Source organism: Spinacia oleracea, chromosome 2 (assembly GCF_020520425.1).
Source record: "Spinacia oleracea cultivar Varoflay chromosome 2, BTI_SOV_V1, whole genome shotgun sequence".
In the NCBI taxonomy this organism is placed as follows: Eukaryota; Viridiplantae; Streptophyta; class Magnoliopsida; order Caryophyllales; family Amaranthaceae; genus Spinacia; species Spinacia oleracea.
This window is the reverse complement of record NC_079488.1, coordinates 102,215,752-102,241,184: the sequence shown is the minus strand read 5'-3', so window position 1 is coordinate 102,241,184 and position 25,433 is coordinate 102,215,752. Positions and strand designations below refer to the sequence as shown.

Genomic DNA, 25,433 nt, shown 5'->3' with positions numbered 1-25,433 from the left:
AATTCAACCCCTGCTCTCCTCAACCCCACCCTTTTACACATTTGCCACTAACTATATTAAAATAATACTCCACTATCAACTACTACCTATTAAATTAAATAAGTCAATTCAAGTCCCTTAAACTCTGTGCCGATCAAACCGGGTCGAATATTTCGGGACGGAGGGAGTATTGATTATTGACGACCAGTGAAGTGACCTCCAATGACCAACTACCAAACCAAAGTACCAAGGCAAGTAGTATTGTCAGATAGATTCCTTGCGCTTTCATATTAGTAGAAATCAACATCAACTCCTTTTTAGATTCTTTTGAGTAGTCTTATCCATGAAAATACAAATCTGAATAACTTTTTTTTTTCTTAACATTCAACAAACATACAAGAATTAAATAAAGCCGAAAAAAGTACTTTCGTATATCTAAGGGCAATTGAGGCATCAGACAAAGAGCCACTTAGGCTTTATCAATTAAAGAATTACGGAGTATCTCGTAATGGTTAGGGCTAAGTAAAACTATTCGAAAAATTAAAAATCTGAAATCCGAACCAGTATTCGATTTGAAAAAGTGGGTACCCGAATCGATATGGTTATCGATTCAGGTATCCGATCCGAAATTTGGTTATTGGATATAGTTACGGATATCCAGTGGCGGACCTTGAACGGTTTTATGAGGGGGGCCGATAGAAAAAAAATTAAGCAATATACTATGTAATTGTACAATTATACACAAATTTTAAAGGGGGCCGTAACTAAGAATACACTACAAAAATTTTCGGCCGGGGGGCCAGGCCCACCCCAGCCATACCTAAGATCCGCCATTGCGGATATCATTTATAAATCAACGGGTACCCGATAACGACCCGATAAGCTCTTTTTTTTAAGTTTTTCTCAATTTAAATATTTTTTTTCCAATAGCTCAAAATCCCAAATGTTTATAATCAACATATAATTTGAGTAAATTCTAATTTTCTTAGTAATGTAGTCAAAATCATGTGTTAATGTTGGTTCTTAGTGTTGAATGATATTACAATAATCTAGTTCCAGTTATAAAGTCTATTTTTTCTAATTGGATATCATAACGGGTACCCGATATCCGATCCGAAAGTTTGGGTACCCAAACTTAACAGTTCAGTTCACAGATATCAATTTTAGCCTTATTGGTTATTAGATACCCAATCCGATAATGCTATTGGTTCGGGTACCCGACCCATGCTCACCCCTGGTAATAGACTAATCAGTAGATACGAACGGAGAGAACGGATTGCACAATAGAACTTGCCATCAATTGAGAGATGTACGACATTGTACCTGTTGTGTCCAATAAATGAACAATATTATGGTCCAACCTTGGCTATAGTCCACAGGGGACGTTCATCAAACATGGTAGCAGACTCCCTGGCCAAACAAGGCCTTCATCGCAGCTCCGAGTTCATAGCATGGACTTAAGTCACTATTCGTACTAATATCACATGATTTACATGATTTTTGTACTATAGCTGCTAGTTTGCTACTCTAGCTTCGTTCCCTTGAAACTCTGTAATCTTATCATTAATAAAGATTACAAATTATCAAAAAAAAAAAAATGAAAAACAGGCCCTTGCTTCAAATTATAAGAAAAAGTAAACAATAAAAACTAGAAATCACAGCTTCCTTATATAAGAAAACGAGATTCAAAGAAGACTGAACAAGGGCAAGCTTCAGATTAGATTGTGAAGAAACCACAGGTTTACAGAATATGACTACTACACCTTTAGGAGGGCCTATGAGATATGCCCTAAATTACCGGGCATTAGCCAAATTCAAAAGCAATGCCGCTATACAAACCCTAATTAGTACTTACAAGCAACAACAACACATGCAGAACGGACAGAGAGAAGGGGACTCACTCAACCAGGGATATAAGGCTCAAAAAGCGTTACACAAGGATTAGGATCGTTCTGCAAGATCTCTGCAGCTCGTTCAAATTCCTCCCGTAGGACTTTTATGCTGCGTTTGTCTACTACTCGTCCTAGATCATGGGATGTCTCAAACGGGTCTTCTATGCATATTAGATGACGATCATTTCCCACTCTTCTTGTCCAATCTTTCTCTTGTTTCCTACCAAAACCAAACAAACATTCCCTTAGTCTTTAGCCTTTAACTCGAGACAAAGCTTATTGTGTAAAGTCAATCAGTGAACAATATTATCAACTTATATTCAACTTATATTCAAAACAAACTCAAAGATAGATGGAGAAAGATAACAAATTAATAAGGAGTTTCTCCTTGACATGTTAATAACTGGACAGAGTAAACAAGGAAGAAGTCCACCAGATATGGTTTATAGAGTAAAGATAGATTGGAAGCAGCAACCATAGTCCATCATAAGTTGTTTACAGAAAAATCCATCTTATACGATCCTGAAAATAATACTCGATATTCATCTCACCTGAGGATATAGCCATGGCGAACGGATATGACATGATTTGGATAATCATGACAATATGCCCAATAATGAAAGAACCCCCACAATAACTTGGAGATATTTTCGTTATTTCTGGCTCCAAAATCTCGCAGTTTTTCAACTTCATCAAAGAAAGCACATTCGATATTATCAACAGTCACTGCGTATGTTGCTTTCATTCTCTGCAAGAGAAAAAAAAAGAAAACACAGGGACATGGTCATAAATCTTTGAAATATATATCAATAAGAACAAAGAAGAGGCTGTCCATGCTATCATTTGATACAAGTCAAGAGTACATTGAGCACTAGTGACTGAGCCTGTGACAATCAATTTCCAAGGCAGGTACAATCAAGAACTTGACAGAAAAAAATTATGAAAACACCTTATTTTCAATCCCTCTTTTCTCACAGAACCCCAGAAGTTATATAATAATCGCAGAAAGGCATGTTTAGTAAAAGAAGGGAACATTTCCTCAGCATAAGTTTGACAAAGGCAACCCAAGAAAGCAAGATGAATACGGGTAACTACAAGCACCATAACTTGAGAACCACTGCATCATAGTACACACTCAAAGCAAAAGACAGCATCACAGAGTGTTAAATTTCAGACAATATGAAATGGCTCTGAGCAACCCAATAAGGTGGAGAGATTGGTCCACTTATAAGCCCAACAGAGGTTCCACACTAAAACCAATTGGCAATAGTGGGAGTAACTCCTCAAGCTTATAAGTTGGAATTTTCTCTCCTCTTTCTCCAATATGGGACAACTCACATGTGGGTAACATTGGGTTTCAACACAGAGAAATCGAAAAAGTGTCTACTCTCTTCTTACTATTACAGAATATACTTTCAACAGAACCATCCACCACCAGCAGAATCCACGATGAATCTTATTGTTATTGCTGTTGAAGCACAGAATACAGGCTATACAGCTACACAAGTGCAATGTATTCTCCGTTACTAGAAACATATTCGTTGTTTAAAGCAGTGTTTAAAAAAGCGCAAAGCGCACTAAAGCGATATGAGTCCTAGAGCTTAAGCGTAAAGCGCAAGCTTCATCGAAGTGAAGCGCACTTTTTAAGAATTCAAGGTTTCTTTACCATTATGGATATATATCTTACTAAAATAACCACAAAAACACATAAACATCAGATTTTCTTCCCTAGTGCTCCTTGTTTTAACAAAATAAAGCATATAACATAGTGTTTATCATGTAATATCCACTAGGAAACAAATATACTGCTATTTTCAAAAGAATATGGCATCTTCCTTTTTTTTCTTCTTTTTTCTTTTCTTTTCGACTCTTTGCCCACTTTCTATTGTTAAGGATTAATACGATGTGGTCCAATAGACAATAACAACATATAAAAAAAGCTTTTAACGTGATTTTTTTTTTAAAAAAAGAAGATTTTCAATGAAGCTCAAACAAGCGCGCTTCATACGCTTTTTCACAAACGCTTCGCTCAGACCTAATTAAGCCCTTTGCCCTAGAGCTTCGAGCTTCAGCGCTTAAGCGAGCTTTAAGCGCGCTTTTTTAAACACTGGTTTAAAGTTTAAACCAGTCACAACATTTCTCCTCAATTTGTTTTCAGCAAAAATGAGGGGAGCAATAATTGAAGACAGCAGAAATTGAAAAAAGAAAATCCGTTCTGGCTTCATCAGAGACCCCTACTGCCAGACCACACCCACTACATATGGTGAATTGTTACATATGCTACATTCTACGCGTGCTGTTATGAACTAGCATAATAAAGAAAACATTGAAAAGCTAAAAATGGTGATTGGGATTGCTAATGCTCAAATTACAGAAGATGAAAGATAGATGTCAAGTATTCGAGAAACTTGAAGCTCTTCAAAATAAGTTCTCAATTCTTCTCATGATCCTTCTCCCTTCCTACCCTCATCTATTTATAGTCTTCCTGATTCCACTTTCCCTCTAACTATCTGCCTTATCACTCAGACTTCCCAAGTGATTTATGAGTGCGTCAATTACATCAGGAATTTACATAATAGAAAATTCAATTTAAAAAAGTTGCATAAACATTAATAAAAATTAAGTATCAAATAAATCATATAACGTACATAAGTTTTAAATTTGGAAAATATAAGTTCTTCAGTAATTAACTGTAACCAATTCCGGATAAAATTTAGCATGCTTTAAACTTTTTTTGTTTAATCACTTTTCAAAGATAGAGAACTTTTTGCAAATTGCTATTAGAATATGAGATATTATCTTTGATTTTTTTTATTGTACTAAATTGGGATTTGGGATACTAATGCTATTAAAGATCGCAAACATGAATAGTTGTTAGTGAATAATCTTTTTTTGTCTTTTTCCCAATCAAATTGCTCCCCGCATGAAAATAGCAGAGATTGAATCAATTTTCCTAATTGGTTAACGGGCATTAAAGAGTTCATTACTTCCCTGTTATTACTTTATTGAATTATTACTTTTCTGTTGTTTGACTTCCCTGTTATTACTTTTCTGTTGTTTGACTAATCACCTCAAATTAGTTTTCCATTTTTTAAAAATTTAATGCAATTCGTTTTATTGAATTATCATTAAGGATATCATAGTCTATGGGGAACACCAAAAGGTCATTTACGTTTATGACCTCAGGAGTTCCCTTATAAAATAGAGATACCCTGTTGCTACAAGATCTTACAGGTGGTTTATTCAGGATCCGAAGTGAGAAACTTTTCAAGATGATAACATATTAACATGTATAAAGACAACAAAGGTGTTTCAAACAAAAGTAGAACCCAAATGCAAAAGTAGCACAAAATCCTTCTAAACACCAAAGAACAATCACCTTGTGAAGAATAACAACAACAACAAAGCCTTAGTCAAATGATTTGGGGTCGGCTAACAATCACCTTGTGAAGAATAAAGACCCCAAAAAGTCCATAGGAGTAAATGAGTAATCTTACTCCAAAATAAGCTTCTACTGGAATATCTCAGTACTACAAAAATCTAGCATTTGATTCACCTATAAATGGCAAAGCACAATCAGAACCGCAAACATCAAGCGGAAAAGTGGAATTTCCTCTAATCCTCCAAAGAACTGTAAAACACTACTGCAAACAAGTGTACATATAAGAAAGTGTATATTCAAAATCTGCCGTTACTTGGAAAAGATCCTGAAGAGTCTGATCACAATGATCAGAAAGTCAAAGAACACATAAGATACCTTTTTATAGGGGCCCTATCAACATGACGGGTATTGGCTACTTATTTCATTAAGAACATAAATACGTGTAAAAGCTTAGTCATTAGCCAGAAATCTGGACTTCTACAAAGAACTTCAAAGGGAAAAAGAAAATAATATTCACATTTTAGCCATAAGATGTATAAGAAATGAATTACAAGTACGAGATTCAGAAGAATCAGAACTATTGACACTCCAAACACTTGCATTTTGAACCAAAGAAATAGAGCTAGTGTAAAGAGTTTGCACTCAGAGTCAAATTCATCCGATTTCTTCTGCCCCCAATTCAAGTAAAATTATTTTTCTACAACACATTACCCACACTTAAGAATAGCAGAAACTAAGGCACGCACCATGTAAGAGAATAGGGTATGTAAGGGGGTAGAATGAGCAAATAAAAATTGTTTGCTATGCACATATTTCCACAAATGCACAGTATTACTCATATGAAGGAGATAACACGGAGTGAAAACAAATGTCCATTTCCTACAAGTATCATTAAAAACACAAATTTACTTCAATATGACTCACTAGTGACAAAGGGTCAAGATTTCATGATATCGACTCAAGTTATCACGTTATCCTTCAAGCATATCCAAACAAGAAACCTTTGCAAAGCATCTTTATTATTCACCAATCCTTAAATTACTACCACGAACAAGCCAACTTTTAAAGAAAATCTTAAAATGCACCTTTAAAAAAAAGCACATACCAAAGCGCCAAAACGAAGCAATTTAAAAAAAACATAAAAAGAGACCCTTTACCTGTAAGCAGGGAAGGATGGGAGGATTACGCAGCTGTAAAAAATGAATGCACATCAGCACATACCTGCATAAGAAATTAAAGCACATCCGAATAAGAAAAGAACTAAAGGTGAAATCAATCGAAAATTGCAGAGTGGTCTCAGAAACTCTCCCCCCCCCCCCGACCCCCCGACAAAATAAGCAAGTTATATGCAATATGAGAGCTGTTGAACTTGAATCTCTAAAGGGTAGTTCACATGGTTACTCTGAATGGCCTATTTTATCATTGAATCACAGCAACAAATATCATTCAAGTGTCAATAAGAAACTAAAGACAAAAGCAACCCACCCCCTCCGTATGCAATAGAGAGAATACTCTGTGATGGCCAATACATGAAATATGCAAATACAGATAAAATCAATCACATCACAAGATAACGGATAACCATTTATGGATGGCAACTCACGCATAACTAGATAGAGTTCCCTGGTAAGTTTCATTGACTCCTCTGGACTTCGCCCAGTGTTTTACAAGAAATGCCAACTGCCTTAGTCTCCCATCAATTTCTGCATAATCTCGAAGTAGCTTTGTATTTACAACGGCCAAAACATTGTTTACGCAAATGTCACATGATATTCCTGTCACTGGATCCATAAGCTTCACTATGGGAACCCGTGCACGTGTCAGTGCCTGTAATCAGAAATTTAACCAAAAAAATTGAACCATAAAAAACTGTTTCGTACCGGAGGCAAGCAGCATTAGAAATGAGAATAATGCAGATTAATACGGAGTACTTCTGTTTCAAATTAACCCAGGGGAGAAAAGAATTATGTCCAGCTTGATGTACTTTTATCATCTTGCCCAACTAGTTAGCCTAAATAAAATACAGCTATTTCCAAAACAGTGGTCCCATCATGTCTTCAATTCCTTGTTTAGCGCTTTTCAAACTTTTATACGAGCGAAACCACCAAAGTTGAGTTTTAAACCCAAACAACTGTCTTTTGGTTTCCTTGACTACGCTATTGCACTGTATTTTGCTTATGGTTCAATGGCATCATCACAGATGGAGTGATTTGAACATTCAAGATAAATGAAAACGAGCCTAAGAGCGTTGCCTCAAGAAAAAAGTTCATTGTAGGCTCAACTGTAGAATTCAGATCCAACCGCTAAACAAGGACCCATTTCAATGTAGCAGAGAAAAGCAGGGTATGAGGGGTGATATGCACTCCAATTATAAGAGCTAGTAACCGTCAGTATGCTCCTATTGATGAAGTTATTGACATAATGTAGCTGTGATCAATAACTTCAGAAATGTTAATTTTATTATGATCCAAAATCATACAAGCAATCAATCCCACGAGAAAATAGAAATAAATTAAATTCCATAGAAATGTCCATAACTCACAAAGGAGAATTCACAATTCATGAGAGCATAAATCATCTAGCATAAACCATACCCGATAGAATATAAGGAAACCAATACAAATACAATGCAGAATTTTGGTTGCTAGTATTTACAGGATTTACCTGCACATCTTGGAGATTTGATGACTTTAGAATCTCAGCCAGTTTCACCAACATTACAACCTTGTTGAGATATGGATCATCAATGGCAAGGCAGACATCAATGTCACTCTTCAAGACTCCAAAAGAGTTGCCACATGATCCATACAGATAAAGCTTAGCTTTAGGCCAGTGCTTGCAAACAAGCTTCTCCAACAATGTCAACAACTGCTTTTGCTTTGCCTTCTCCTCTTCTGCTGGTATTAGAGACTCGTAAATTGCAAGAAAAGGGGCATCCAACCGGTCTATGTCTTTCCTACATTCAATCGTCCTTCTGGTGTTCCTTATCCTTTGCGAAAGGATCCATTTCCCTCTAGCATCTTTTCTGAAGTCCTAATTGCAAGCACAACAGTTGAGTTCAAAATTTGAGCAGTCAATGATTTAATGAACAAACGAACTGTGGGTGGAAAATAAAGTGACTAATATAAACAGAATAAGTTAGGGAAATTCTACAAGGTGACCTCTTATTTTGGGAAATTGTAGATGGTAGAAACAAAAAAGGTCTTATTTTCTAAAGTGACCCTATGGTATTGTTTATTAACCCATGTTAGTGTTCTAAACTACTAACCTAACCATCTAATGACTAAATTCTAAACTTAATCCTAAAATTACTAACCTATCCCTAGTAAACATTTGTTGATGATTCTGGCATATCATCGACATCTAGGTCCAAGTCCAACTGATTCACTGCACAAAAGAATGCTGTGAAGATAAAAAAAAATTCTTCGGAGAGAAGGAATCTGCTCCCATTCTCTGATATGTGAATGAATCCACCACCGTGTTCTCTTCTGAAAGATTACTCTTTATGTTTTCACATCTTCGATATGTGCCTGGTAGCTTAGAATAGGGGGATTTGAGCTCTAATAACATTTCTGGGAAATCCCACCTGGGATTTGTCAAAACTTTGAGGGAAAACCTAGTACTTTAAAAGGGCTTTACCTTCTAAACAATTTGCTCATTGGCCCAATAACACCTACTCTAGGTAATTGTTCTCATCCTGTCTCACTTGATCTTAGCTTCAATTATCTCACTGGGAGATCCCACCTAGATTGGGTTTTCTTACTCACCTTAAAGACTTGATTAGGTGGATGAACAAGCTGGAAGGGGATATCCCTACCGAACTTATGTACGTACGAGCACTCGAAAATCGGATTCTACACTACATTGAGTTGACTATTACCATCCCTTCTGGTCTGATGAACTGCACAAACTTGAACTGGATTTCGTTGTCGAGCTACAGGTCGAGTGGAACAAAATTCCATCCTGGATTGGTAAATTAAATAATCTTGTCATCCTCAAGCTATCAAATAACTCGTTTTACGGAGAAGTCCCACCTGATTTGGGGGGTTGCAAGAGCTTGTTATGGTTGGATTTCAATAGCAATTTGTTGAATGGGAGTATTCCGAATATTTTTGTGTACTTGATGAACTATAGATAAATGTATCAAAGCCAGAAACAGTTTCCAGAAATGATACATCAAATGTTAACTAGGTATCAATTGGTTAGTACTTTTAGGATTAAGGTTAGAAATTAGTCATTAAATGATTAGGTTGGTAGTTTAAAACATCAATAAGGGCACTTAGTGTAAAAAACAATACCATAGGGTCACTTCAATGAAAATCAATTTTGTTTTTTTCCACCCTTTTTGTTCAGAAGAGCTTAATTCTATCCTTTCTTTTTATCAGAATTATAATGCAAGAGACTAGAATTTCCCAAACTAAGAGGTCGCCATGTAGAATTTCCCATAAAATTAAGTGGAATAAAGAAATAGTTGACGGACGTACAAGTAAAGTACCCAGAAGTACTCACAAAAGGAAAATATGCTAGTGGTTTCCAATTTTTCCCTTATGCAAAACAGCATAACATAACAAACGTCTTCTACATCACTTAAAATAAGCACACATAGTTTAACAAAGTCCATTACGATCCAAAAGACAAGAAACAGTAAATCTACATCTCCAACATCTACAAAAGATATAAACAAGAAACAATAATATGCATACCATAGAACAATGTTCTGTTTACTTTATTTTCAATTATTTCGGGTCTAATAAAATAAGATAAGATAAGGGTCAATAAGTTCAAAGGACACATTTATATAACTTCCAATAAGGGACAATAAAATAATATAAGATAAGGGGAAATAAGATAAGATAATATAAGTTCAAGGCCAATAAGAGAAGTGAAGTTCAGATGAATAGAATGGAACCTAAGTAGTTCTAACTGTTATGGAATAAATTACAACTACAAATATGTGTTCTCTTCAATTTATGGGACCTGAAATTATCTGAATTTATCAGACCTTATTTAACTCATAAGACTTTATAGGACCTTATTTAACTTATGGGCCTTATAAGACCTTAGTTTATTACTCCCTCCGTCCCATAATAGTTTTGACACTTATCAAGAAACATAGTTTTACGAGATATGTTGTTGTTTGATTATTAAATAATATTTTATTGGAAAAGTAGAGAGTGGGATATTATTTTATTGAAAAGTAGATAGTGGAGTGTTATTTAATGCAATGTGAGAGAGTATTAAAATAATTGTGAGCTCTTTGCCACAATAGAATTATAGAAGTGTAAAAACTAATCTGAGACGATTGAAAATGGAAAGTGTAAAAACTATTATGGGACAGAAGGAGTAGATTATTTCTAAACTTTTAGCCATTAAAATATTTATTAATTGATAGAAAATATTAATAAAATATAAATTAATAATGTAATTATTATTTACTTCTTGTATTAATAATTATGTCTTTTATGTTATTATTTATAACATTATAAAATTATTACTCCGTACTTATAAGACTTTATTTTTAAAATCCTACTTCTAATCCGACTTAAAAATCCAACATGTTTCATTATAATTATATTGATAGTAATTAATAATAACATAGTAATTAATACTCACGTATTATTGATAATTATTAACCGTAAGTTAGTAACCATAAATTATTTTAATATAACAATATAAATATGATTTATTTAATTTAACAACGTAAGTAATAGTCAAATATATAATAATGGTACTAATAATCATATCATCATTATCATTATCATTACCCCATTGCCTCAAAGTGGCTCCCGCAAGAAGCGGGATAAGGGGGGTCGGGTGTACACAACCTTACCCCTGCAATTGTAGAGAGGTTGTTTCCAATTGACCCAAAAGCGATAACGGGAAGACAACGGGACGACCATCTCCTACTTCATGGAAAGGAAGCGAATAGGTTTTAAGAGTCATTTTGATTTAGTCCATTACATCCCACAGCCAAAAGAACAAATGAATTTTTTGGCTGCAGTACTAATCTAGTGTTGAAAGTGAAGGTCGCGGGTTCGAATCTTATGCAAACCATTTATCTCACCCCAAATCATTTTGGGACTAAGCTTTGTTGTTGTTGTTGTTGTTGTAGTACTAATAATCATAATATTACATATTTTATTCATTGAAACTTATAGGACCTTATTGGAACTCATGAGACTTTATAAACCTTAATGGAACTTATAGGATCTTCTTGAACTTATAAGACCTTATTTAGCTTATAAGACTTCATCTAACTTATAAGACCTAAAACTTATATAAATAAGGTCTTATAAGTTGAAGAGAACACCCCTTAAAAGGTTACGTTTGTTCCTAAAACTAGTTTCCTCCAACAGAACCCACTTCGAATCATAATACACAATCTAGTGTTTTTTCTAGCCTTTTTTGTTTTCCTTTACATCTAGCCCATTCCTGTTCCAGAAAATGAGCCTTTCTGACTTTGGATGGCAGGTCCCCTATACCATAAATGATGGATTGGCTGAAAAACCAGTCTCAAGAGACAAAATTCTACCAAAACCACGATGTTCATTTTAGGAGTTTAACAATAGTACAAGACATAGAGGGTTTCCCTTTAAGACCAATGTTTTTTACAAGTATCTCATTTTTCTTCTTTGTTTATCTTAAAAGGTAACAACAATAGGAGACTTAGGAGGCTATGTTCGCTTCCAGGAATCTACAAATCAAGCATTACCAATGCCTAAGCGAGAAAATTTAGGGTTGAGCGAATAACCAGTCTTAAAAGACAATCCTAATGTTCATTACAAGACAAGACATAGATGGTTTCACAGTATGATAGATATTGTTTAGGAGTATTCCTTGTTTGCATTCAAGAAACTAAAAATCAGCATTATCAATAGCTGTTAATGTTACTCAATACCAAAAGAGGCATAGTGGGTGCTAACAAAAAATGCCAAGTATTATAAAGCATTTATCCATTTGAGACGCAGTATGAATTTGCAACTTGCCTAAACTCAATCAAATTGAATTGCAGAAGATAAATGAAAGCAGGAGCACCTAGATTATACCTTATCACGGCTGTTTTTCGTCGTAGCACTAGTATCAGCTTGATCCTCTTCAAGAACTGATTCAGCTAGTTGTTCACTCACATCATCAACTTCATCTTGATAAGCCCCATTATCCACCCCTTCATCATGATCATTCAGCAAAGAAAACTCGATATCTGAAGCCAAAACAGAATGAAGGCTACTCCCAGTAGGCAAACCAGGGTGCTCAAGCTGTCCACTAAGCCCATTTCCACTATCTCTACTCGATAATCGTCTTTCATTCTCATAACTCTTACTATTAGAACCAAAGCCCCTATGATTACTCCTCTTCAATTCACCAGAGGAACTACTAATTTCCCCACGCCCATTGCTCAAACTGCCAAAATCCCGCCTTTGGTTGCCGGGCGTGCTCGAAAACCCCGGTGGAGGACCGGACCGTCTTTGCTCGGGCGAACCATAACCCCAATTCACATTAGGGTCAATTCTTCGATTTGAATCAAACCCATTAACCCCCCTAGTCCCTAAACCTGAACCTAGTTCACGTTCCTTCAACAAATTCAATTCCAACTCCAATTTCTTCAATCTTAAACTCCCATCTTCAGCAGAATTACTAGTATTGGGGAAATTACCGAAGTACCCAGTACCGGAATGCTGCTGCTGCGGTGGTTGCTGACGGCGGAGGAGATCGAAATGCTGATGTGGGGCGGAGAAAATCGATGGCGTATGAGTATTAGGTCGTTGAAACCCTTGATAGGAGTAATTGGGGTTTTGAGTTTGATGAGAGAGAGGGAAAGGAGAGCGAGACTGGTCATGCTGGTGGTGGTAATTGTTGTGGTTGTAGGGAAAGTTTCCAGGGACGGAGGGTCCGATGGCGGCGACGGCGGGATCAAGAGAGAAATTTTGAGAAGGTGGTGAAGGTGAGAAAAGGTTGTGAGGGAGGTAAGACGGTTGTTGTTGTTGCTGCTGCTGTTGTTGGCGGTTTTGGACAAGACGGAGGAGAAATTCGCCGCCTTCGTTGGAAATGGGTGGTTGAGGAGAGAAGTGAGGCGGGAAAGGCTGGTCGCCGGCACCTCCGGCGCCGTTCATGGTGGTGGGTTTAGGGAGAGAGATTTGAGTTACGATGGGATCATGAAAGAAGTATGAAGAGTTTGGGTTTGAAATGGGGTCTTTTTCGCTTTTTCTTTATTGGCTTTTTCAATCATGGGATTCAGATCTTTTCAATCATGGGATCATGAAAGAAGTATGAAGAGTTGGTTTAGGGGTGATTGGGGGTGATTGGGGGTGAATTTGGTAGGGAAAATTCGTATTTGACCCCTCGTAATAGTAATTGGGAGGGAACTGGAACATCATCCAGAATTCGCCCCGAATTCGAATTAACCTATAGGGTGAACCGGGTACTAACACACACACACACAAAAAAAAAAATCAGATTTTAGGATACGTTTAATGCCGATTCCAAGCACTTGGACTTCGATAATCGGCTACGATGGCGAAGGTTGCTGAGTTAACCTCCTCGGATATAGTTTTTCCAAAAAAAAAACTAGTTTTCATGAAGGCAAAAGAAACAGAATTACTCCGTAAGTGATATTTCGTGTGTATGCGTAGTCAATTGATGTATGTTTATTCTAACTTTGCCATATGGTTTAAGATATTGCAACTAAAAAATATATGGTTTAAGATATGTTTTTGTATTTACAACGATATAAAGTAGAACATTCTGTTAGAAGACTTGAGTCCTAACTCTCCATATTATCACACTATTTGTCTTTGAGATGATTCGAAATCATGGGTGTAAGGTAGTAGTTCGAAATCATCGTTATAGGGAGGCAAACAGAGCAACTGATTGGTTGGCTAATTACGGTGTTGGTCTCTCGCTCAAGCTCATGCTCATGGAGGTGGCCCCACCGGGTCTTCGGACCGTTTTATTGGAGGACCTTAGTGGTGTGGCACCTCTTCGGCTAGTCCATGTGGTGGCTGCGTGAAGGGCTGCAATTTGATTTTTTTTTTTCTTTGCATTTTAGTTTCTTTTTCTTTTATGTTGTTTTTCCTTTTATAGCGTAGCTTTCTTATTGTTTTTCTTGGTGGAGCTATCTCCCACTTATGCAACAAAAAAAAAAATATAAAGTATGACTTTTTCGAAGTTGAATGTTAATGGTTAACTCATACCTCCGCGTACATCGATATAGAATTATAGATAGATGTAATCTATTTGTCACCACATCTTAATATTTTACTACAAAAATTTGGTATATCATCTCAAGAATTTATAAGAATTGCATGGTAGACAAGTGACAACAATATGCATATTGATTATTGTAGTATAGTAGTAAATCTAGTAATAGATAAATAAATTTTTACTTGTATACTTGTATACATTTTGTAAAGATAATTGCGTGCATGTTAATACATTTGCAATGAAGTAAATCATCAAACACACGTTTTTGTTCAAATGACAATACCAAGAGATATACAGCCATCATGAACCCACTACTCTTACTACTATGTATTTCACATATATTGGGTTCTCCCTCATTTGCATAGGAAAAAAAAAAAAAAACTTATTTCGCATATAAATTAGGGAAATAAAAGAATTGAGCAAACTTGGTTCTTTATTGGTTTTTGGTAGGTAATATATATTAGTTTAATTATAGGCATGAGTATTATAAAATACATATGAGTATTGAATAGGTGGACTTGTATGAGTGTCTGCCTGTATGTCGAAATTCTCTTCATATGAGAAGAATAGAATAAAAGTAAAATATTAATAGGAATTACATAACATACCTAAATCAAAAGTAGGTCCATACCTTTTTATGCAAGGGACAGAGAAATCGTAATTACATTTGTGGAATGTTGTAATAGTTTTAAACTAGATTTTACCCCGTGCGACTCACGTGTTTATTAATTAAAAATACGGTTATGTTGTGCGTTTAATATTCGAGAATATACGAAATTTAAAAATAATAAGCTATAATTCATTTGGAGTGTAATGAAATTGAAGTTAGAATGTGAAACAAATAAAATTAATTTCAAGGAAAATAAACATTTAAAGAGGAAAAGTAGAAAGGATGAACATAAATAAATAGTGGTTTTTAAAATTAAAAAAAAAAGTTAAAAAATAAATATCAATTAAATGGGATGACATGACATGAGATGTCATGACACGTGGCATCATAAAATGCAAAACATCATCTCATGAAATGCCCCTGAGGTTTGCAATAATGCACCAAATACCCCTGCGCGTTTCAAAATTCATAGAATGCCCCTATTTAAACTTAAAGTGCACCAAATGCCCTTGGATTTAACGGCCGTTAGTACTCCGTTAACGTTAATTTACGTTTATGCCCTTATTCACCCAATATTCTACATTTTAACTTAAAAAAAAAATCTTATCTCTTCTCTCTCCTCTCATCTCCTCTGTTGTTTCTGGCCCTTCTTAAATACTCGCCCCTCTTCTTCTTCTTCATCGTTTCTCTTCTCCCCTCACCCTCCTCTCTCCTCTCAATCTCACATCTCTTTTTCCTGGGTATCAAAATGGTGAACCCAACCACAATTTTTCCTTCTTCAAACCATCTTCATCAAACATCAATTGCTAACTCAAATCCCCAAATAATCGAACCCAAATTTTCTAGTGAATTCAAATCGTGAATTGAAGTTTGATGAAGAAGGGGAGGTTTAAGCCGATGACGAAGGACGGAGAACAAAAATAGATAGAGTAGAGAACATAGAGAGTAGCGCAACAATTAAGAGAGAATACATAACTAAATCGAGGGAGCATATGAAATTAGAGGAGATTTTGGAGCAACATTTGTTTTTCAGATTTTGATTTTTGTTGCTTTTCCTATTTTAGATTTTGGAGCTGAGTTCTTCGTGAGCATAGAATAGCAGCGGCAGCAGCAAGGGGCGAAAAACAGCAGAATTTCGGTAGATTAGAGAGAGATTGTAGACACTGGAATTCGAATTTGTAGTTTAGATTTTTCGATTTTAGGAATTAAACTCTCAAAATTTAATGTTCTCTTCTTCAATATTATGGGTTTTTGTGTTTGAAGGCTGTGTATGTTTCATGGTTGCTCCTGCTGTGTATGTGGTGAAGGATGTGTATGTGTTGTAGTCATTCTGCAGGTTCTGGTTTCTGCAGGTTCTCTGCAAGCTCTCCCTTTCTGCTTGATGCTGCTGTGCAATACTATGGTCTTTGTATCAGGTGTTTGACCTGGTTTTGGTTGTGCTGCTGCTGTGAAGTTCTTGTGTGCAGGGTGTCCAGTTAAGGCTGGTTTTGAACACCTGGTTTTGGTTTTGCTGCTGCTGTGCAGTCCTTGTGTGCAGGATGTCCAGTTAAGGCTGTGGTTTGCTTGCTTACTGGTTTGCTTCCCAGCTGCTGATGTTGTGTTTATGCTTGTTTGTTCTTTGCTGCCCTGGTTTTGCTGGTTGTTTTGCAGTCCGAGTGGCTTGTAATTAATGTTTTTTTGTGTTTTAGTTAGGGATGCGGTTGTGCTCCCCTTGCTGTTTGCTTCCTTGTTATTTGGGTTTGTTCTTAACTGGTTTCTACCATTTTGGTAATAAAATTTGCCTTATTTACCAAAAAAAATATTATGGGTTTTGTTCTTCAATTTTCAGATGTATTGATCTTCAATTTTGGGCTTCAAATTCATTTATTAATGGTATAAGCTGTTTGGGTATTTGGTGCAAAAAACTTTATAAATAGATGTGTATTATGCAAAAAGTTTATAAATAGGTGTATTTGGTGAATTATAAACATGACTTAACGGATGACTAACGGAAAGTCATAATAGGGGTATTTGATGAACAGTTCAGAAAAAATAGGAGTATTCTATGAATTTTGAAACGCGCAGGGGTATTTGGTGCATTATTGCAAACCTCAGGGGCATTTCATGAAAAAGCCGTTAAATTTACAAACCATTTTTGACATTTAGCGTATCTAGTTATCCAATTTTAAGAATCAAACTTGAAGTTTTCAAATTTCTTTAAGAAGTAAATTGAGGCACTACATTAAACGTATTGTGATTTGGAAATGGTCCTCTAATATATGTACCGTGTTAAACTGTTGAAAAATTAGACTATTAGTAATCATTTTACGTAAATAAGTAATTGAAAAGGAAACATCTGTATTATTATTGTGAAATATATAGTATAAACAAAGGGAGCAAAATACATCAATGCTCTATGGAGGAAAACTTTCTCCTGAAAGAACCATTTACCAATACCATGAGAGAAACTCCACACTAGAATTTGGCAAATGTCGCCAACCTCATGCCTAAATCGACTAAATGATATACACCATACACTTAAATACAAAATAAAATGAATCTTGTATGTATTAAACAAGAAGAAAAATAATGCAATTAATAAACAAAATCCTTGATTAGTTGCAAATTGTAAGAACTTCGTTTAGAATCAATCAAATCAACCCCATGAAACCCAACATCAAAATGAGCATGAACTTTAGCACCACCACCCAATAACATTGCAACAAATTCTTGTTGTCTATCAACCATTGGATCCATACTATATCCAATCACCAAACACCTTCCTATTTTGGCAATCTTACTTTTTAAGGCAGGATCCTTAATAGGGTTACAATACCTATGATCTCTGTCTGTCCCTTTAGGCAATGCCAATTCCCACATTAAATCCCAAACTGGCAATGGATATAACTCATCACATGCATACTTTAACTCAGATTTAGTCCTATGATTTCCACTAAACATAGGTTGGTTTAGGATTATCCCGGATATTTTTAAAGGGCTAATATCAACATCGGCAGCCCTAATGCATGCATTATATGCCATGTTACCGCCATTCCCCCTTCCCCCTAAATAACACCTTGAAAAGTCTCCATATTCTTTCAACCATTGTTCACCGTTGGGATCTAACATTTGTTGTCGAATCCATAACACTGTATCCATTGCGTCTTCATATTGTGCTGGTAGTTTATGCTCTGGGGATAATCGATATTCTAAAGATATAATTATAGCGGGCATATCACGTGCAAATTGAACACAACTTTCATGACAGAAAATATCAGCCACACCATGATCAATCCATCCTCCACCATGAAAGAAAACTATGATGGGAAGTTTAGCAACACATCCATCATCATTTGATGGTAAGTTGGTTGGACAATAAACTCTAACCCATATATTCTTTTCCATGTCTATTGTGATATCTTTGGATGCCACTGCTTCTGCCTTGCCAGGGTTGAGATTTGGTGGTATATGAGCCATTTTATTGTAACGATGCAACGTTCCATCGTCATTCAGTGAGACCTTAAGGTGTTCATACGGATTGAATTTTGACATAATTTCAAATAATTTATGGTTTTCAATTTAGCAACAATACAATAATGTTATAATCACAACATATATTAATCACGTTCAATTCTATGTATTTTATTCTTTTCAATAGTTGCATGGTTAGTTCAAAGGTTGGGCATTTTTCACGGATTAGATGATGGTAAGCAGCCACACAAATAATGTGATAAGTATAGTAAGGCAAATAATGTTGACCATTTCATCGTTTTTCCTAATTAATATGAAGAGAATTTCTAATTTCTAGCATTGGATATTTTTGTAATTGTGCTTTTTTGTGTGTGTGGTTGTGTGATGTATAATGTCTTTGCATGCCTCTTTTTTTTTTTATTGGTGCACAACTTTGCATAGAATAAATATGATTTTCTTACATATAATATGAAATGATAATTTATTTGTAGGTGCATCAAAGCCCTCTAAAACTCTATTCGATAAGAATTGTGCATGATCAAGTCGGGGAGGCACGCCTAATAACTTAAATAGTAAAACAACATCTTTATACATATATCATGACTTACGTAGTTACTTGAGTACTATAAAACTTGAAACGTCCATAATATCGATAAATAGAATATTTATTACAATTAACAAAATTCAAATAAGGAATAAACAAAAAAAATAGTCTAGATTATACCATACATTTAATATTGAATGGTACTATTTATTGCAATTAAATTGTCCATTTATTCATAGAACATTTAATTACATAAATTTTAGAACCCTAAATAGTGGATCTTGGAGAAACGGACCCAATAAAATCCTTAATCATAACAACCAAAGCTTGGGCTCGTTGAGGCTCAAACAACTCCACAGCATGGAACCCTCCCTCGTCAAATACGGCCACCACGTGCACACCACGTGACTCTAGCATTTTAACAAATTCCTTCTGCCTGTCCACAAGTGGGTCCCCTTCGTACCCGTTGACGAGGCAGCTTGGGAGCCGTCCGATCTTGTCACTGTGGGTGTTCTCAGCCATTGGATTGCAGAAACCGTGGTTACGGTCAGCACCAACGGGCAGGGCAAGTGACCACATGACATCATTAGCTGGTAATGGAATGATTTTGTCATCGACTAATCTTAATTCTGAATCTGTTCTCTCCACTCCTCCAAAATATGCTTGATTTATTATTAGCCCTTTGATCTTCATTGGTGATAGATCATGATCTAATGCACGTAAACCTGCATTAAGTATTATTATCACGAAATCGCGGAACAAAAAAGCAAAATATAACATGAAAATGTACTTTTTCTTTATATTTAAATTTGCAAATTAGGTAACGTATGGTAATCTTAGTACCCATTCTCATACTACCGAATTAATAACATTAATCCGTAATTATTCTAGTATCCTGTCAATACTCAAGAGAGATTATATTCATGACTTAATACATGTCACATTTCTATTTTATACATAGCAGGTGAGTTTATCACTTAAATTCAACCTCAAACTCATAATTCTGCCACATGAACTTTCCACTAGCTTTTATTTATGTTTTATTATTCAGACTCACAATACGCTCCCCATTTTATACATTATCCCCACATTCACTTATGAGTTATGACTCACTAGAATTTCTAAAAAGCAGGACTGGCTATAACCATGTCCAACATGGGACACAGCACAAGCCACAATATTTGAAAAAATAGTCATTTGTATAAAATAAATCATGGGCGAAAGGATTGCAATTCCCACCTGAATTATATGGGCCCTTCAAATCTTACATTTATTTTTCCATTTCTATTAGTCAACACGAAAAAATGGATGAGGCATTTGAATTTAGGGCCTAACTTTGATAAGTAGCACAGGGCCTCCACTAATATTGGACCGGGCCTTCATTTTAAAATGCTAGTTGTACGGTATGGGACAACCTGGCAGGGGTGAGATGCTAAGACACCTAACTCACAAGCTAAATGAACTTGTAGCTAGTGTGATCATTGATCACTACTCTCAGAGGTCAAAATCCCAGACCTTCCATGGCAAAGTATGTAACTTGAATAGTTAACTTCCAGATCAGATCTTCGAGCTCTCAGACAATCTACTTAAGAGGATGGACTATATATATATCCCTATAAATACCTCATTACTTGGTACTCTTCTCTCTCTACACTATACTTTATCTCACTAGATCATTAGTCTTACTTAAGCATTGGAGGGGATTTCCTCGGTAAAAATCCCGAGGGTAGCTAATGTTTGCTGACTTTACAGGACAGAGAATGGGCTCAGCTAACTCCGTCAGACACCACTATATTCCACATCGGAACAAGTACAAAATAAGACATCGGTGTTTTAATATTTACCCTTTACGGTACCTTTAACTATCAATTACTCGGTAAGTAAAACAACTTGATATGGTGAAAATGTGTATATTAATAATAGTACTCGATAGAGAGTGATGGATAGCTCAGTTGGTTAGAGTTTCCATCCCGGTTCCAGGTGATCCTGGAATCGATTCTCATCCTCGTCCTTGTGGCTCATTTGCACCCAAAAAGAATAAAATAAATAAATAATAATACTCGGTACTCTATAGTATAGTAAGATATTAAAAACTAATTGAATGGTCTATTAGACCATTACTCTAACTTGGAATAGTTTAAAAAAAAGAATGAGAGTAAAAGTCAAACCTGCATGGTAAGTAATATTGGCACCAGAACTACTACCCATCAGAAAACACCGACCAAAATCAGCAAACTCTTGCAACCAAGGATCAGCTCCTTCTCCACCACTACCACAGCTCAAAGCTTGGTCCCGGACCCACAAGATAGCTTCAACAGCATCATCATACGCGGCGGGGAGACGACTCTCCGGCGCCAACCGATAATCCACAGACACAATGACAGCAGGAATAGCAGCAGACATGCTGTTGCAGGACTTATGAAAGAAGACTGTGCCAGCTGAGTAAAACACGAAACCGCCACCGTGAAAGTAAATAATAAGAGGGAGCTTGCTAGTTGAGTAGTGTTGTAATGCTGCAGGTCGGAAAATGCGAACAAAGGTGTTCTTGGCTGTGTTAAGAGGTACATCTTTGGAGACAACTGTGTGATCATCTTCATCAGTTTCAGAATTACTAATATTTTGTTGTTGTTGTTCAGTTGTTGGTACCAAGATGGTAGGGGTAAGTCTGGTAATTGTGCCATCTGGGTTTGGGGATATTTTAAGGAATTTGTAAGGATCCATTGATAATTTTTCAAGTACAGATTTTCTGAAATGTGTAAATGTGAAAGTTTTGAAGAAGTTGGTTTTAAGGCTAAAGCAGAGATGGGATTTATTGAAGGAGGAGGAGGTGGGGTAGGTTGGTAGGAGATATGCCACATTCTAGGCATTGTGCCAAAAGACAGGTACATCTAACTCTCTGTGCATTCTATTAAATGAGCTACCTTTAATTTTCCCGAGTGATGTGGACGGGATTCAATCTCAAATCTTGGGTACCACCTTCGAATACTTTTTTTACAAACTTAGCTAGTATACCTATAGAAAGTTTAGCATCAAGGATTATATGAGCAAGAAACCAGTTAACTAGTACGGAGTACTACATGTAGTAATTGACAACAATGGGCAATATAATGGGATCCTCGGCGTGAGAAACTAGAGTCTGGTTTGACGAACAAAAATTTGTACATTTCCTAATTCAATCTTCCCTATGTCATTCAAGTAATTGGATGATTCAGTAACCGGAGATGATTTTTACGCGTAATGACTAATGACTGGTGTAATGATGCAGGTTTCAACTCAAGTTTCCTAATTAATCCATTATTCATGATTAGCATTTTCCCCTGGAAATTGTTTACAACAGTAATCAGACTCAGAATTTATGAAAAAACACTGAACCTAGGAAGATCTTAATACTTAATAGTAGGTAGTTGGCTATCGCATTCTGTAATCAAAGCTCAACAACCTTCCATCACTCCCATGTTTTTCTGGGTTTGGTCGTTCACTTTGCATTTACTCTGTATTTCCTTACCGTTATAGTAGTGCCAGTCTTCCACTGTCCTAATTTAAGACAGTTCACCTTCCACCAGTACTATCCAAAGTTGTACAGCCAAATCTATCAGGCAGATTATTCTGTATTAACAAAACTGTGTTATCAAATTTTAAAAATTCAACTCTTGTGCAGTTTTCCACAAAATTTCTAGGATATGAAAACTAAACTTGAGCTATAAGAGCTCTAATATAATCAGGGGGAGCATTAGTAGCAAACCTTATGTATAGAACACCATGCCTTGTATTCCCGAAGATGACTAGTTAAAAGCAAAAAGCAGCTCACCTTGTATGCATTAACATGATAATAAACTACAACCCCGATATATTCAACATGTTAAGAAATACCATATCTTTCTGTAACAATCCAAATGACAATCTCCGCAACAACATTAATATATCAGAAGTTGAGAACTAAGCAACTGATGATAGAATTACCAAGGACTAGTGGCTGTGGCACTGCTGGTCATAGTAATTTCCCATTACGACAATCTATCAGCTGCACCTAAGAATGCATGTTCCCGGTCAGCAACAATCCAAAGAGAAAGAACATGATTACGACAATCTAGTAGGTGCACCCAAGAGTGCATGCTCCCGGTCTGCAGCAAGAGTCCAAAGTGAAACAACATGGTTTACCTACTATATCAATCCTTAAATTGTCCCCATATTACTTGGGATCTCCCACTTGTATCTAACTGTGCCTTCTTACAACTTGATATGATCTTTCTAGATAGACATAGAGCCCCCACAATCTCCAGTATAGCATCAGCTGATGTTTATACAAGAATGCAAGAGTCCATGAGATTATCACTTCCTCCCTGGTCCTACTTTGGTGCTGGAACTCTTCATACTATTCTCTGCCTATATATATAGATCTACATGGGAGTCTTGCTAAGAGTATATACAAGGGAAACCTTCTATTTCACTTATCTGGTGCCAACTAAAGTTAAAGACAATAATGAGCTAAGTAAATAGATTCCCCACTGTAACAACAATCTGTTCCAGCTAGTTCTAATCAAGGAAGTGTGTCCATATGAATAACTTCGAGCAATAGCACTGCCCAGTGCCAGTCCTATATTGTTTACCACTTATTAGTACACATTTCCTTGAATCCTTCCCCGTTCCTACTTCCTACCAAACAGAAAACTAAAACATGTTGCATAATAAGAAAATGAACTAAAAAGAGCAATCACCACCACACCCTGACCCAACAATCACAAACTTCAAGTCTCTGGCTCAGTGTATGGCAACCTGGCCATAGCAAAGGGCAACATATGGATTGCCATATTTGCACCTCACTTGGTGATCAACTGGTCACACAGATACAAGCATACTACAAATACTCATTAGCTGCAACTTGCAAGTGAGGCACAAGTTGGGGGTTGGTGGAGAAGGGAGTATACTTCCACAAATTTTACTCCTGTCTTGGACGATTATTGCTTCTGAGGGGGCTACCGAAATTTACTCAATTGATACATACGCCTAGTAAACGAAATGAAATGGAGGGGGCAGGAATGTTAACTCTAAAGCATTGCATATAAACCAGATCTAAGACCTTTCGAGCAGGAACCAGCATATCACATGTCCAGCCATTTAATCGTACCTCGAGCCTTGTTTTATGCACTTCCCATGTGAGCTTGATGTAAACTGGAAGGGATAGTATTGCTTCCACAAGCACAATAGCAAATAAACATAAATTCTTCACAAATTATTACCTAGGAAAATGATACCGTAAGGGTGTAAGGGTACTTTTTCAAAAACACACGAGCACCTTCCTGGCGTAATTAAAGGAAGCAGAAAACAATTGCTCCACGATTATCATTTGAAGAGATATTCTATTTCACAAAAATAGTTCTTTCTCAGATTAGGGCCCTGAACAACTTAGTTAATCATCTACCAAAAGCCACAGCCTTAGTTACCATGCAAATTTGTCTGGTCAATTACTTAGCAGCATTAAACACAAGTTTTAGGATTGAGATTTCAAATAAATGTTATACTGGCTTTGATCCAAATTTGCACTGAATGAACTGTATTTTTTTGGATAATTGGATTAACATAGTCCTGGAGTCAGTTGGCAGGGGAAAGCAGAAAAGAAAGGGGTAGGAAACCCCAATCAAACTTGCGGCTGAAACTCAAAATTTCAAGAAAGGTTAAGTTTTGGTTTAGCAGAGGAAAACGCCTACTCAAGTTAATTTCTCGCATTTTTCAATCTGCTGCCATCAATAAGTCAGGCAAATATGCTTTTGAGAAGTAGCTGCACTTAGATTTCACCAGCAGTAGCCACATAAGTATGCAGAAAAAATATTTCTTAAATAATTCTGTATGTCCTACTGAAAATTCTGAAGTTCATCCGAAGTTTCACATTTTGACCAGAAAGTAGAACAGTTTAAGACTTTAAGTTTACGCTAATGAACAAGAATTAGACTTTATGGTTATCTAAGAAAGCAAAATGTGGGTCCAAGATTGAACTAAGTAACTAACATGATTGATATTGTAGCACAAAGATTACCTGTGCTTTCTAAAGGCTATCAGACAGAAAAGAAAAAATGGAAAATAAACCAGGGCCCGGTCGGTTTTGTTATATATAAAAAGCAGGTTACTCAATTCCAACTCTTCCTGCACTAAAAGAAATGTGCTTGATGATTGTGTCCTAACCACTTGGAAAGTGAAAGATAGTAACTTTACAGTTTACAATCACAAATATGCATAGGTGATGGATTCTTAGCACTATTTATGGGTCTTTACGATTACAAATCGACCCCTAATAATGGATTTTCGGATAAAAGTCAAATTTACAGTGAGATAACAACTTTAGTAGCACCATAACAACAAAGTAAAAGTTTTGGACTGAAA

At 36.1% G+C, this 25,433-nt stretch overlaps 3 protein-coding genes across 4 annotated transcripts; all 3 read right to left on the bottom strand.

Moving 5' to 3' along the window:
• Positions 1 to 1,621: 1,621 nt before the first annotated feature.
• LOC110795790 (UTP:RNA uridylyltransferase 1) lies at positions 1,622 to 13,495 on the bottom strand. The gene is made up of 6 exons (XM_022000808.2): positions 12,300 to 13,495; positions 7,918 to 8,286; positions 6,857 to 7,080; positions 6,411 to 6,474; positions 2,423 to 2,619; positions 1,622 to 2,091 (listed from the first exon to the last, which is right to left on the bottom strand). The coding sequence occupies exons 1-6, from the start codon at positions 13,362 to 13,364 to the stop codon at positions 1,881 to 1,883; spliced, it is 2,130 nt and encodes a 709-aa protein (XP_021856500.1). The 5' UTR covers positions 13,365 to 13,495; the 3' UTR covers positions 1,622 to 1,880.
• Positions 13,496 to 17,381: 3,886 nt separating this feature from the next.
• On the bottom strand, positions 17,382 to 18,679 carry LOC110795811 (probable carboxylesterase 9). The gene has a single exon (XM_022000836.2). The coding sequence runs from the start codon at positions 18,593 to 18,595 to the stop codon at positions 17,639 to 17,641; it is 957 nt and encodes a 318-aa protein (XP_021856528.1). The 5' UTR covers positions 18,596 to 18,679; the 3' UTR covers positions 17,382 to 17,638.
• Positions 18,680 to 19,135: 456 nt separating this feature from the next.
• Positions 19,136 to 21,921, bottom strand: LOC110795791 (probable carboxylesterase 8). Of its 2 annotated transcripts, none has more exons than XM_022000810.2 (2): positions 21,227 to 21,921; positions 19,136 to 19,768 (listed from the first exon to the last, which is right to left on the bottom strand). In XM_022000810.2, exons 1-2 carry the CDS (start codon positions 21,777 to 21,779, stop codon positions 19,326 to 19,328), a joined length of 996 nt encoding a protein of 331 aa, XP_021856502.1. In that variant the 5' UTR covers positions 21,780 to 21,921; the 3' UTR covers positions 19,136 to 19,325. The 2 variants fall into 2 exon arrangements, with proteins under 2 accessions (XP_021856502.1, XP_021856501.1); XM_022000809.2 differs by having other exon boundaries at positions 19,136 to 19,783; positions 21,227 to 21,902.
• Between the last annotated feature and the right edge of the window lie 3,512 nt (positions 21,922 to 25,433).